Source organism: Sparus aurata, chromosome 21 (genome assembly GCF_900880675.1).
Source record: "Sparus aurata chromosome 21, fSpaAur1.1, whole genome shotgun sequence".
Classification (NCBI taxonomy): domain Eukaryota; kingdom Metazoa; phylum Chordata; class Actinopteri; order Spariformes; family Sparidae; genus Sparus; species Sparus aurata.
This window is the reverse complement of record NC_044207.1, coordinates 27,334,172-27,348,568: the sequence shown is the minus strand read 5'-3', so window position 1 is coordinate 27,348,568 and position 14,397 is coordinate 27,334,172. Positions and strand designations below refer to the sequence as shown.

The 14,397-nt window shown below is 41.9% G+C and overlaps 1 protein-coding gene across 1 annotated transcript in view; it reads right to left on the bottom strand.

The window, feature by feature from the left end:
* The window catches only part of clstn2a (calsyntenin 2a), a 161,373-nt gene that overhangs the window by 82,169 nt on the left and 64,807 nt on the right, over positions 1-14,397 (bottom strand). Inside the window, exon 2 of the mRNA XM_030403217.1 lies at positions 3,817-3,939. Coding sequence (XP_030259077.1) covers positions 3,817-3,939 — 123 coding nt within the window. The remainder of the gene's footprint in view (positions 1-3,816; positions 3,940-14,397) is intronic.

Below are 14,397 nucleotides of genomic sequence, written 5' to 3'. Positions count from 1 at the left end.
GATGAAAAATCGCAGCAGGTTTAAACATCAGATCTGAAGAAAAGATTGTTCAACAGATTAATCCATGAATCAAACAGAAATGTCATATTGCCATAGTGTTCATGCATTGTTTTCCACCATTTGAGGTCGTCATGTTCTTCTCACTGCCTCTGCAATGACATAATCACACCCAAGTGAAGAATAAGTGTCACTTGCTGTTTTATCTCGATGGCCCAACTCCTAATAATTTCATAAGTGGATGGAAATGAGCATTCGTTCAATATTTCTTTTCCTGATTTTCGGGACATTCGGCTAATGTGTGATACACCGAGATGGAAACCTGGCTAACTGTAAGTCTGAACTAACTGTAATAAATGCTGAGAAAGATGATAAATGTTGTTTACACAAACACATTCACATGCATACCCATATGTGCAGGCACTCACACACACAAAGAGCCTAAACCAACCGAGGGGAATAATCAAACCTGTTCTGTTGTGGCAGCAGCTAGCGATGACCCTCTCTCATTTTCATTGTCCATCTGTCTCCTCCATTTTTTTTCTCCCAGCTATCCATTCTCCCCTTTCCTGCAATTCACCAACTACTTTTGTTCCCCTCGCCCTGAGTGAGTTCGGCAGAGGAAACAATATACCACCGCACATTATTCTGGTCCCATGATGAATGGGGAGAATCCGTGCCTGTTGACTGTGGCCTTGAGATAAAGAATAAGCAAATGAAACTGCCTGCCTGCCTCGCAGCACCCTCCAGTCCACTGCCACCATTCCTCATGCTAATTTGATTGAGAACGCTCGATCAGCACATACTCCTCGACCCACACACCTTTGCTCCAAGGGAGGTGTTGGAGAGGAGTGGGGGGGGGGGGTGAGACAGAGGATAGAGGATGCCATCATGGCATGCGGTAATAACAATTTATCTCCAGGATGCCTGTCTCAGCGTATAATGTTCAAGTTAGGCCCACTGTGGGTAGTTTGCATCAAAGTGAAATGTGGTACCGCAGGAGAGGGCAGGACAGAGCGAGAGACAGGAAGGAGAGGAGAGAAATAATATCCAGATAAAAAGGTGAGGAGGGGAGTGAAGTGAATATGAGGGCAATCAGAGGAGGGGCACTAGTGATGGAGGGCCGGCGGATGAGAGAGGGAATAGAGGATGACAAGAGTGGAGAAAAGAGGCAAGTACTTAACAATCCTGGTCTGTTCCCACACTGCAATTAATGTGGAGCCAGAAGGACGGCCTACTCCTTTCTGCAGTAAAACAAAACCTGGATTGATGAGAGTGTCTGAAGTGCATAAGTGACTGCCTGTATATGGGCTCGCTAAGAGCAAAGCGTGGAGACGGAGAAGAGGAGAAAGGACGGCTGGATCGAGAAAGAAGGAATGCAGAGAGGAAGATGGAAGGAAGGGGTTGAGATAAAGATGTGATGAGGGGGCTCTGTGTGAGTTTGTGCAAAACATAGGAAGAGCTGTAGCTGCGGGAACAATTGTAAAAGGGAGATAAATTGGGACAGAGCTGCTCTTTTGATGCTCTGTCGCCGTTCTTTTCCGAGTCTCCTTGGTAGCGATTGTATAGGTTTCATTCATCTGACCGCATGCAATAAAAAACAAAGAAAGAAGTATCGCCAGTCAGCAGCCGGGGCACAGCTCGGCTTTATTTCTCTCAGGCGATATTTCACCCAGCTTGACCTTCTCAAGTCAACAAACCGAGGCGTTAATCATGGAGAAAAACAATCACAATTAATTTGCTCTCTTGTCTGGCTGACCACTCGTTAAACCTTCACCGCGTCACGGATCTGGTTACTACGGAAAGCTATGTACTGTAAATTACTGTAAGTCAGTGCTGCTCGACCGAAGAGGAACAATGTCTGTGAGGAAAATCTTCAGCAGCTCCACTTTTGTGATATGAATAAAAGATTAAAGAAGTTTTTGCATAATGTATTCTGTTTCTTTTTTCATGTTTTGGATGACTAAATCCAAACCCAAACCCTCTCTTAAGGATCATTATAATCTTATATACAGAACATCTACATGTGCCATAGTATTTGGGCTATGCGGCACAGTATATGTACAACACAAGGCTGTTAAAAAGTCCTGTGAGGAAAAGCAGAACAAAAGATCCTTTAACATGGATCCAGGCTGTTTCACACTCCCCAAGGTCAGCTATATTTACCCATTATTTACAGAGCAGCTCACATGCAATGCTGAAAAACACAAAATTATGGCTGTGCCATTAGAACAAAAACACACACACAAAAAAAGAGGGAAACAGAGGGAGAAAAATAGCGGAGTATCAGTTTTCCATGGTTGTCAGAGCTGGGATTAATAGGAGCCATTTCACCATAATGAGCTGTTAAGCGTTAGCTGCCAAAAAGCCTCTTCGTTTGCCTTTGAGTCTCTGAATACTTTGTCCAATTATAGCAGCTCTCTCTGTCTTTCCCTCCTGTCACTGTCAGCCCGGCTGTACTTCCGTGACGGCTGTATGATTCCAGCTCTTGTTAAACAACACAATCAACACCTGAAACAATCATGCAGCGATGAGCTTTACAGTGGTATCTTACACAGGTACCTATTCTGTGACTCAACCCAGCAACTTTGACTCAGTACTAAGTTTGTCTGAGACTAAGTGGCACATATTTGCCCAAAATATGAGAAGCAGTAAGAAGGTAAAGAATAATGGCTGTCAATTTGTTGTTTTTCATCAACTAACTGACAAATCTTTACTGGACTACAAGACATGGAGACCTTTTTTCCAACAACTACAGTTCTCTGTAAACAAACTTTCAGTGAATGCAGAGCTTTTATTAATCTTATACTGGCATTAAATACTGCCAGAGAGGACATCCCTAGGTCAAGGTCCACACTTTTTGCTATGTACGACAAGACATACAACATTTCTAAAGATGAATGAAGACTAGATATTAACTTGTGAAGTCAGAACATTGAAAAAAATAAATGCACGATATTCAGGCCATATTTTCTCGCTTATTGTGAGGCTTCAAACTTGGGAAATTACATCTAGGCTTGTAAATCATCTCCACAAGATCGAGGTTGAAAAAATTTACATCATCACAACAGAAAAGCTGACATGGATCATGAAAAAATCTCTCGAGGACAGTTTTTTGGTCAAGTTAAACGAGATTTGGAGCAAGAACACGTGGATTCAGTTTGAAAAAGCTGTCAGAGGGGAGTGAAAAAGATGCATCTCAGCTCCGAACCTGAAGCCTGTCAAGCTTATAAATCTAAAAGCTTCAATCAGTCAGCTTGACCGAGCTTTCAATCTCAAAATGCAATTGCGATTCCAAAAGACCTGAAATACATTTTTAGGATGGTTTAAACGTAAACTGGAGCGCAGCATCGAACAGTTCAGAATACTAATCTGAAGAAAAAAAACAAACAACAAACAACATATTGATATCCAAAAAAAAAGCATATTGTTTAGTTATTTGTAAAGCCTTCTGTTCTGGGAATTTTTGAGCAATTAAATACAAAATAAAAAAAGCAAGTGCTCTGAGAAAACCCATTTGTTTAGGACTGCTAAGGGTGATAAATGGAATTCAGCCTCCATAACAAATAGTGAGTACAGCGAACTGTTGGATCATCTGTTTTTGTCTTGTGCTGTTGCCACAGTTGCCTGCGCACAGTACCGAGGCATCTCGGGCGCTATGCGTGTGTGTGATTTAGGAGACGATGTGTGTGGGACGATGTGGATGCTGTGTGTTTGTTGTACTTTCTATATGTAGGTGGATACTTGAGTGTGCACAGACTGTATGGCAGATGTTTTATTCTGTGTGTGTGTGTGTGTGAGGGTGTTTGTTTTTCCTACCAGCAAAGGGGACCGGGGCATCCTTGTCGAGAGCGACCAGCGGAGGGTCCAGCAGCACCGTGTCCATGTTCTCTGTGATCACACCATGGTAGGACGTCTCGATCCACGGCTTGTGCTTGTTGACTGCGAAAGAGACAAAACAACATACATTTCACCGTCTTTCCTTTTTCTTTAAAACGACTGTTTCTGTAGTTTACATGTTTTGTTGTTTCTGTCTGTATCTGCATGCTGAGTCACTTCGACAGGACGGAGAATGACAGAGCAGAAAGTTGCGATTATGCTTGCGGTTTTGTGATTGATCTCTTCAGTTTTTTTTACAGATGGCAGCAGGAATAATGGAAGTCCGAGGGTAAAGACTGTGGGAAAACATTATTGACGATGGCTGTATAGCTTTACATCTGTTCCTGTCTCTTGTTCTCTAACAAAGAACTACTGAGAGCCAGAAACAACACGATTCAACACAACATTGGTTCTCTTGCCTTTAATAACCCTGCTGGCCTCGGGAGGTTGTAGCGACCATGTGTCTCCAGTTGTGTTTGATGGGGTACTTGCAGCAAAGCTTTAAACTCATAATGCCTTGACTTGTTCGGGCAAAACGGCCGCAGCTCGGAAAATCTTTAAAAACCTTGTTATACCTCTGTGTTTTGACCTCTACATCTTTACCCTTCTTCCAGCATCATCTCCCCTCTCCACGGCGCATTCTCATGGTTTCTTTTTCTCTCCCAGCGTCTACCTCTCTAATCGTCTTCTACGAAATGGAGAACTCGACCGACATCCGTGCCGCAAATGTGATTGAAAAGTCGGGAGGATGAGCTGGAGATTAACACAGATCACCATCACACGTAGTTCCTGATCCTGTAAATTAAACTCTCCCCCGCTTTCTTGCTGCAAGTCGAGAGAGCCGCGAGAACCACCATATGTGCAGCACAAACATACAAGTGAACAAGTTTCACTCTTCGAAGGGAGCTGGGACGGAAACTTGACCTTTCAGTCCACTGAAGAGGAACGCTTTGTCTCATGCCAATGAGCAGATGACATGTCCAGCTGGCAGTGATTTAAAATGCATCAAAACTGTTCCTGAAACCTTCTCACAGCTTTTCATCTGTTTGGACAATTTTCAGTTGTTTTGTCCTACTAGTCTACTAGTCCATTTTCTTCTTGCCACTTCTTGAGTTGAGAGAAAAGTAAAAAGATTCAACGTGAAGAAAATATAGAGACATTAATTAGGTTGGTGAAAAGGAAAGATGTTTGTTTTGAGGCAACAAAAAAGTTGGGAATTAAATAAATAAAATGAAACAGGGATGATTATTTTTTTGTGGGAAACGCTTTTTTCTTAAATTATCTTGGAACACAAATGTTTTCAACTTCATTCATTCTGCTTTGTTTGGCTCTAATGACAAAAAAAAAACCAATATAATGATGAGATCATTATCATTAAAATGCTATTGTTGCAGCTCTGTATTACTTGTCACTCACACTTGCCTTCTACTCCTTTAATTCAGTGACAGAGACTGATGAGTACTGATCACTGTAGATGGGACTATCGCCCTGCTGAGACCAGAGTAGAGATCGGATAATAGGGAGTGAAAGTACCACAAGGGAAGACATTATTCATACTGGGAGTCTCATCTCATGCTCATGCAGGAGATAGAAAGCACTGCAGCAAACAGCGTGACTCCGCTCTGCTGGAACGTGGAGAGAGCAGAGTAGTGTTTAGACGTCTTTACACCTGGAATGTTTTGCTTGTAATGGTGGAAAATCAGTGCATTGACTCAAACCAGCATACAGACCTCTATGGTGTATCGTAGGTACATCATCCCTATACAGTACCTCGCAACTTTTTTTACATTTATTCTTCTAAGTAAGTACAATTTCAAACTAAATGTCGGTGTGAAATGAGCTGAAACAACCGAACAAAGAGACTCTTCAAAACCGAGACGACATTAGACTGAGGCACTGAGGTGACTATAAAACAGACTATAAAAATGTGCATTATTCAATGGAGTCCTCATTTCTATGTGCTTGCACTTGCCGGTGTAAATGCATATTAATCCATCATGCTCGCAAAGCATTTCATTTACATTTGAAGATGTCTTCACTAAGTCTAATAGCGGCCCACAGCTAGTGCAGTTTACTCATGGATGGCAGGTTCAATTTCTGGCTCAAGGTCTTACATTTATCCAAAACAAATTGGGTGGCGGCTGAAGCATCCTGAGCTGTGACTCTTTAAAGGGAGTCTGATGTAAGAGCTGTTTTGTAGAAAGAGCACACATCAGACCATGGAAATGGGCCATTTCCAAAATGGCTTTCATGACGTCTAGTACTGTAAAGCCATTAGTGACGCGTTGAAGGTATTCATCCATGACACTTTTGTACTGAGCTCCAGCAATGAAATTGAGGCAAGCTTCCAGACGAAGTCAAAAAACTCTTCCAGGAGCTGCTGCCTCGACGAGGCCAGCCCTGCTACAATATATACCTTTAAGCAGTTTACCTGGAGATCATCTCTGAAATGGGAATAAGAGCCAACCTCACTGTTTGTGGCTCTGTTATCCCCTTTCAACCAAATAATTGTCATAAGCAATAACCCTGCCCCCAGCCACAGACATAAGCGGCTCTTTGTTCTGAACATGAATAAATGGTTCCAGAGTCCCACTGGCTCAAAACCAACACTTGTGCTGCCTTGGTCGAAAAGGGGTATGAGAGCTATACTGAGGCACACCACTGCATTGAGCTTCATGCCAATGATAGCATGCTAACATACTCAAAATGACAATGTTAGCACGCTTACATGCCAACATCTGCTACTTAGCATTTAACAAGAAGTCCAGATGAGGCTGATGGGAATGATTTTGGTTGAAAACAAAACAATCAGACAAATGAAAATTTTCCCTGAGCATGGTAATACAGCAAGAAGTCAGTCGGTTGACATGGTAATCCATCCAATAGCAAGATTCTCCCCAGAAATTTTTAGTGTAGCGGCGCACCGTCAGTCGGGGGGGCTGGGGTGCGGACGCTCGTCACTGTCAGTCCGAGGGGGGGGGGACGCTCGATCGATCGATCATCGCCGTCAGCCGGGCGCTCGTCACCGTCAACCGCGGCAGCCCACAAACACCCGCTATAAAGCAGCTAACCATTGTTGAGTATAGCGGCGCTGACCTAGCCGTATAGCGGCGCAGCGCCGTTGTTCCACCGTCTGGGGAGAACCCTGAATAGTTGTTGAGATATTTCACTCAAAACCACAAATGTAAAGCTCATGGTGGTGTATGAGGGAGATTCAGGGGAACGGGGAGAGGATTAGTCTTCTGGGGATCATGGATATCCCTATTAAATGTCATGACAATCCATCGAAGTTGTTGTGGTATTCCACGAAAAGCAAAGAATATCTACTGGCTGGTGGAGGAACATCAGGGATCCTCAAATTCATTTAAACCATGAATGCCAGAACAGAATTTCATGTGAATTCATCAGACAGTTGTTGAGATATTTCAGTCCAAACCAAAATGGCGGACAGACATCTACAGAGTCATGTGGCTGGCATGGCTAATAAAAACCACCGTTGTTGCATGTGGTTCCTCCTTTAATTAGATTAAACGTGTCACTGACTGCATTATGTGTGGCGTCTTTGGCCATTTCCTAAGGAACATCTGCAGCCATTACAGTATTAGAGCGCCAGACTGCACATTATGGAGGACTAATTCACTTAGTAGAAGACACAGACTAAAAGTGGCTCTTGTACAGCGCTGTATGAAATCCAATGTGACAGTAATATGAAGACAGAAACCCAGAAACAAGATAGCGCTTTCCTGTAAATAACATTACTGCAGGGGATTGTCAACTTGTCCATCCCGGTACTAAGATCAAAATATCTGTTAGTGTCTTCCCCTGAGATTGAGGCTCATGAAAACATATTACTGTAGGGACGCAGCCGGTTGATAATCTATATTTAATTTGGATCCCGAGTCATATTGGAAGAGACACTGCATTACCGTGCCATGTATTGATCAGTTTAACTCATGTCAGATCCATTGCTTATTAGCGTTTATTTGACGTTGCAGTGGATCAGAGCAATCCTTCCATAAAAAGACGTAAGGAAACATATCAACAACAACAAAACCACCGACAACTTATAATAATGACATGTAGAAGAAGAATAAAGGGAAAACAGAAAGACAAAAGGAAGACTTTAACAAAGGAAGAGGTGGAGAAAGGTCAAAATTGAAGGGAAAAGGAAAAAAGACATCACATCACAGAAACAACCCTGTCTCTACGGATTCTAGAAGTCTTATTTTCTTAGAAATTACACACTAAAGCTGAGGGGCCGTCTTCAGATTTAACCCTAGGTTTTGGATCAGCCACAAATGTTTTAGCAAATTGGGAATGGTAAATAATACATCCACGGACCAGGCTGTCCTTAAACCCTTGGCAATCTGCTTAGAGAAATCTGCTCTTAATGCAAATTTCATGAGGCACTCGATAATGTATACACAATTTAGTCCTTGAGATTCTTTAATGCAGTGTAAATCATAAATACCCCTGAGAAATAACGCCCCAGCAGGCACCAGGAGGGGAAAAGTGAGATAATGTAGTCTAAAATACATGATACAAAGATTAGAGAGGAGCATGAAAGAAGTGGAGTGGATCAGTAACGGTGAGCTAAGAGTAGAAAAAATAAGGCCAAAAACGATCCTGCGTGATGCATCAAGATTTCAGTCATATAACAGAATAATGTCGGCGCCTCAGCGCTGTAAATGGTGAGGGAGCGGATTGAGCATGTGCAAATCTACAGTGACCTCCCGGCGCCGTGGCAGAAAAAGAACAGTAATTAAACTTGGGTGAGGCCACACACACACACACGCACACACACACACGCTCTCATCTTACCAACAGTACGTGCACATTATTATTACACAGTGTCCTCTATACAACTCTACATTAATGGGTGACTCAGTGACACAATTTGTGTGACTATGGACCTGGAAGCCGCCTTTACTCCACACCAGGGACCCGAAGTAGATCATCACATGCATACACTGCATTGGCAGAGAGTGTAAAATGCAGGACACGGAGCCAAATGAAAGGGGTTAGAAAGGAGAGGAGAGTAATGAGAGGAAGGGGAGATAAGTCCTGAAGGCAGTGGGGTGAGGAGCGGGAGAGATAATAGGGAAGGGGAGAGAAAATGGGGCAACTGGGGGAAGATATGACAGGAACAGCGAGAACTTCCTGTATGAAATATAGCTGCTGCCTGTAGGACCTCACATATCCTTCAATTTATTTTTCTCATAATATAATAAATTCAATTCCTATTGGTACCATTAGATGCATGAAATCATACATCATCAAATATTAGCACGAAGCCAAGGGGGATCCATTTTCTCCCATGTACAGAAAAATCTTGCAGAGGCCTCCCAAAAAAAAAAATAATAAAAAGAGTTGGGTGTGTCTCAAAATCCTGTCCTGAATTCAGGACGAGGTGTTGTGGCACATTTGGCATGGCAGGATGTGAGATCTTCATGTCAAGATTATCCTAGACAAAATACTTGCCATTTACAATATTATCCCAATAATCATCAAAATAAGCCTAACTGGAATCATTTCACCTTTTGTTAAGAAACAGGAGAGGCCAAACACCACAATGGCTCAGTGGACCCGAGAGTCTATCACACTGTTCGAGGGGATACCGGGGAGGTGCGAGATACAACGGGCAAGACGAGCTTTGTGACAGGTTTGGGATGGAAATTCAGCTCGATCAACTTATTGTGTGTTTATCCACGATCCCTGATGGTCCCAACTCAATAATTCATCCTCATAACCAGAGGAAAATTCGAGAAGACAGAAGGGAGAATCGGAGAAACAGTGTGGTATCTGTTAGCATTGTAGCTTCCCAATCCAAGTTACTGGGTATATAACTGATGTGTACCATGAAAATGCCATGTTCCTGATTTGAGTCTGGCATGGGGTTGTTTGTCATATGTCTCATTCACCATGAGTCTCCTGTGTATCTCCGTTTTGTCAAAATCATCCAATATGTGCTAAAAGGTCATACAAAAAAATCAAGAATAATGGCATGGTAGCAACACTTTTGTCGCATGACATCATCTTTTCTCCTCAATTTATTGCTGTCAAGGATCAAATTACAAGAAATAAAGGAATTAATCATTTAAAAACAGTAGAACCGGTCCCAATACAGATCTTATGAGGCGACAAGTTATTTAAGAGGGTTAAAAAAAAAGCTAAAGCTAAAGAATTGTTTCCTAAGTAGATATCTAAGAAGGTTTTATCAACATTTGCGCTATTAGTTGCAAAATAACACTTCAGCTCTGCTATAATCATTTTTGGTGTCGCCTTCACGCAATCTAATTTTCAACCAGTGTCGAAACATGCAGCCTAGAGATAAAGCCCCTCTCTTCCTTTTCTTTGTTTTCTAGCTTCATTACCAGAACAAGAATAAAGCACTACTGACTTGCATTCAATTATTGTTAACTGAATGCATGTTCATTTTACAGAAATTCCAAGCCAATTCAGAATATCTTTAATTATCTCACAAATAGGATTACGCATTCATTTTCCACATCTGACAGCAGCTAAAGTCTTTCTCAACACCATGACGGGCATCTCCATATTAAACATTATCTTTAATTCTTGGTTTCTCTAATGAGGCAGTTAAAACAAACCACCTCCTGCTGGGCTTGTCTCTTATAGAGATGTATCTGTGTGGGAAAGTGTTCGTGAAGCCGGTAGTTAAACAGTAAAAACCGGTCAGAGAATTAAACTGCAGATTCAGAGCCATCCTGCTCAGTGAGGAGGTGATAATTGCTTCGGTGATGAACAGCCAATCTCATTACATCATAATCCTACCATTAATTGACGGCAGCTTAATATCCAAGCTATGAAGGAGCTAATCACGTAAAGCGGTTAATAGCATGGACACACATGAACAGACACGATGGTCAAGTTGGAGGCCATGTCCGTAGTGTGCGTGAAAACATCCTCAACGTAACTCACCGCTCTATGCAGATGACAAGAGGACTGCAGCGTGCAGGCGCAGGTCAGAAATCAACCAACCCAAGATGTCAATGCTAGCTATCAATTATATAGCGATTGCGCAATTGTAGAACACAATTTGCAACGATGCCAATGTTTCGTGATTTAACCTCGTCTATGAAGAGAACCCTGGAATGAGTGTCGCTTGACAGAAATTACGTTTCGTCTCAATGTGATCGGGTCGTCACTGAAGGACAACATCTCGGTACAGTGCAAAGAAAACTGTAACCTTGTTGCAGAAACATGAACTGAAAACGTTGCACCACTCTTTAAGTTCTTTTAAGCGACACTCATCAAAAGGGTCAAGTGCATGGATTTATTAGAGAAACAGATACTAGGGCGCCACTCAACCCAATTTCTGATCTTGCCCAGTGGACACTTATGAGTTTTTGATCCATGGAGGTTTTGTATTCATAGCACTTTCCTTGAGCTGAGAAAAGGGATTTAATACACTGTGACATCATCAGAGTATCAAGTCTGCGAGCTGAGGGGCAACTGGAGGGCAGGGATGCCGAGATAAAGCTATTGTGCATATTCAGCGAGGCCACATAAACCAGGAGGTAAACTCAGGAACTAGAAACTAGCTAGTGAACATACTGTTCATATTTAGCAGCCAATTTGTGGCCAGAAACATCTCTTAATGAATACTAATGTTGCTCTGTTTCTGATGGATGTGTAACACATTTGGCGTCAAAACTTGATAAAGTCGTCTCGTGTCGGCTCATCTTAAGGTGGAACAAGTAAGATTCATAATTCATGGCTCGGAGGGAAAGTTCTGAGAGCTTTGGCGGCCATTTCTGCTGCATGTTGAAAGACTCCCGGATGGGTAATTAATTATAAGGGCCCTGTGAGTTTGGATTTTTAATTTATGTAAGTGTTTTGCATTATTTTGTGGTCACTCTTGTAATTTTTTTTTATTTTTTTTTTTACTCATTCATTTTGTACTTTTATTATTTTCATCCTATTTTATTTTATTTCATTCTATGTATCCATTTTTATTTATCTATTTATCTATTTCCATTATGATTCTGCTTTATTCACTTTTTTTTGTTTTTTTTTTGTTTTGTTTTATTCATTGAGATGGGTATGTGCAAAGCATTGATGTTGTCTAATGTTTCATACTGTATATTTGTGAAAAATCCAATAAAAATATTCAATATAAAGTCGTCTCGTGTCACTGTTCATAGCTTTGCTTTACTTTAACTTTACTTTTCTGCCATTGATTTAATATTTGGTTAGGAAACCAGAGGCCATTCCATACCTGGAAGACGGTCCTGCTTTCTGCAGATAATATAGTATTTAGTCCATATGTACAATAAGAGACCAATCATCAGTGGGTTTTGGGGACCAGCAGTTAAAATGCATTTATAGCAATGGCCGTTAAGGGAACCGACTACAATAGCAGTAGATTAGGTATTATAAAACTCTCACGCCCAAGAGAGGAAGGGGACAAAATCATTACATTATGTCCGTAAGTACTATAAGCATCGACTCAGACTTTTACAGTCCCACCGCTGGAATGTAAGATGCGGTTAGCAAGAACAGAGTAATTAGGCATATTGACTGCTGCATATAAGTCCTGCACTTTAAGCAGAACTAGGTTGGAGCTGACCAGCGGGTCATTTTTTAGAACATTAGTTCTTCCCACTCACTCCCTCTCAGGACCCTTCATCCTGGCACAGATAGATTTGCAGGCATTGCTGTTGTTTTTCTTTGTGTGTTGTTTTTTTTTTCTTCTCCCCTTTCTCAACGACTCATTAAAAAGGAGCCATAAACTGTGATCTCCACCAACCACGAGCCATAAAACCTCCCTCCAGTTGCGAAGACAATTAGTTTACGGAGATTTTGATTTAATTTGGCTTTACCCACTCGCCCATCAAGACAATTCAGAGGTTGCTTTCCTATCAGGAATAACACATGAGACATTGATGTGCCATAATCGCTCCGTGACGTACGACTCCCTCCTTGTGTTTTCCCCAGCCTGGTGCTCACTGCATCTAAACAAACTAAGAAGGGAGGGAGGAAACCACTGTGATTAATTGGCATCCAATATTTTGCATGTAGCTGAGCAACGTAAGAAAAAATAACTGTGGAGTTCTTTGGGTTGTCTGAGGGCAGCGTGTGCACATCCGCGAGTGTCTGCAAGATTAGACAGCCACAGAAGAAGGCCAAGTGAGAACACATTTTAAAAATCACACTGTGAAGTAAGTGAGAGGTAACAAAAAAAAATTAGAAATGAAAACTTACTGCAGAGAGAAAAATAAATATCACCACAAAGAGAGGAGAGAAGGAAGAAAGCATGTAGGGTAGGAAGTTAATGGTCTGTGGCTGTAGTGTTATGGAGCCTTTTGGAGGGTGAGTGGGTGGAGTTGTTACAGAAAATGACAACATTTATGAACTGAAAATAAAATCTCTATTGATATAATGTACAGGTTTTACCTGCCTCAACTCAAGAACAGTACAAAGCCAAAAGCATGATGACTTTAAAAAGGCATAACGCTTAACAGCAGGGGTGAGTGGTAGTAACACATTACAAGTATGGTACGTGAGTAAAGAACGAGAACTTTTCATGTCCTACTTCTACATTAATCTTCCATTTTATGATAACAAAATTCACTTACATTGTAGCTATAGCGAGTGCAGACAACAACATCTGCCATTAGCTAGTTAGTTGTCCACAGTGGGATGTTGGGAGGTCCAGGGGAGTGTTGTTGTTTTCACCACTAGCACAGGAGCTTTGAACTGGGACAGGCCAGGGATGGCTGGTTAGCATGCTAACTTCAATAGAGCAAAGATTTTTAGTACCCTACACATCGCTGCATAACAGAGACTAGATATTGGCATCATTCAAACATCAGAGTTGGTAATCTCCATCCGAGAACATGTCATCTGAAAGAGTTATGGGAGCTTTGATGTAGTTTAAGTCAGGTGAATCTGCTCCTTCATTTAATTCACCAGAAACAGTATTTGCATTAGCACCGATCATCAAAACAATAACAGGTGTCGTTATACTTCAGGACAAACATTTCAATCTGTCAAACTCCCTGACTGAATTTTTTTTTTTTTCCAGCTGTGGCATTTCCTGTCACCGGAGCTAAAGCGATGCCCGGGGAGCCTTGAAATGCCAATTGTTTGCCCTTAAGAGCGCTTGGCATTCACTATAAGGAAATATTGAGCCTTGCCCTGCCTTACACAATGGCACTCAATAATAAACCATATTTGTCTTTCGTCCCCGTCCGTCTCTTCTTCGTGTTATGAATCATTCGTTGATTTACAGTACAATGGGGGGGGGGGGGGGGGGGGAACGTGTCTTGGATAACTAACAATGCCTCTGATTAGTTTCTGCAGAAAAAGAGATGCAGAGTGCACTGAGCGATGGCTTACTGTCGATTAGTTTCACTGAGTGGGCCAGTGAAGAGGCACAACAGAAGGATTTGAGATGAGTGAAGTGAAAGTGGAGTGGAGGGAAAAGGACAACAAAGAGAGAACAGAGAAGGGGACGGGAGGGAGGAGGGGAGAGGAGGTGATATCTCCATTAAC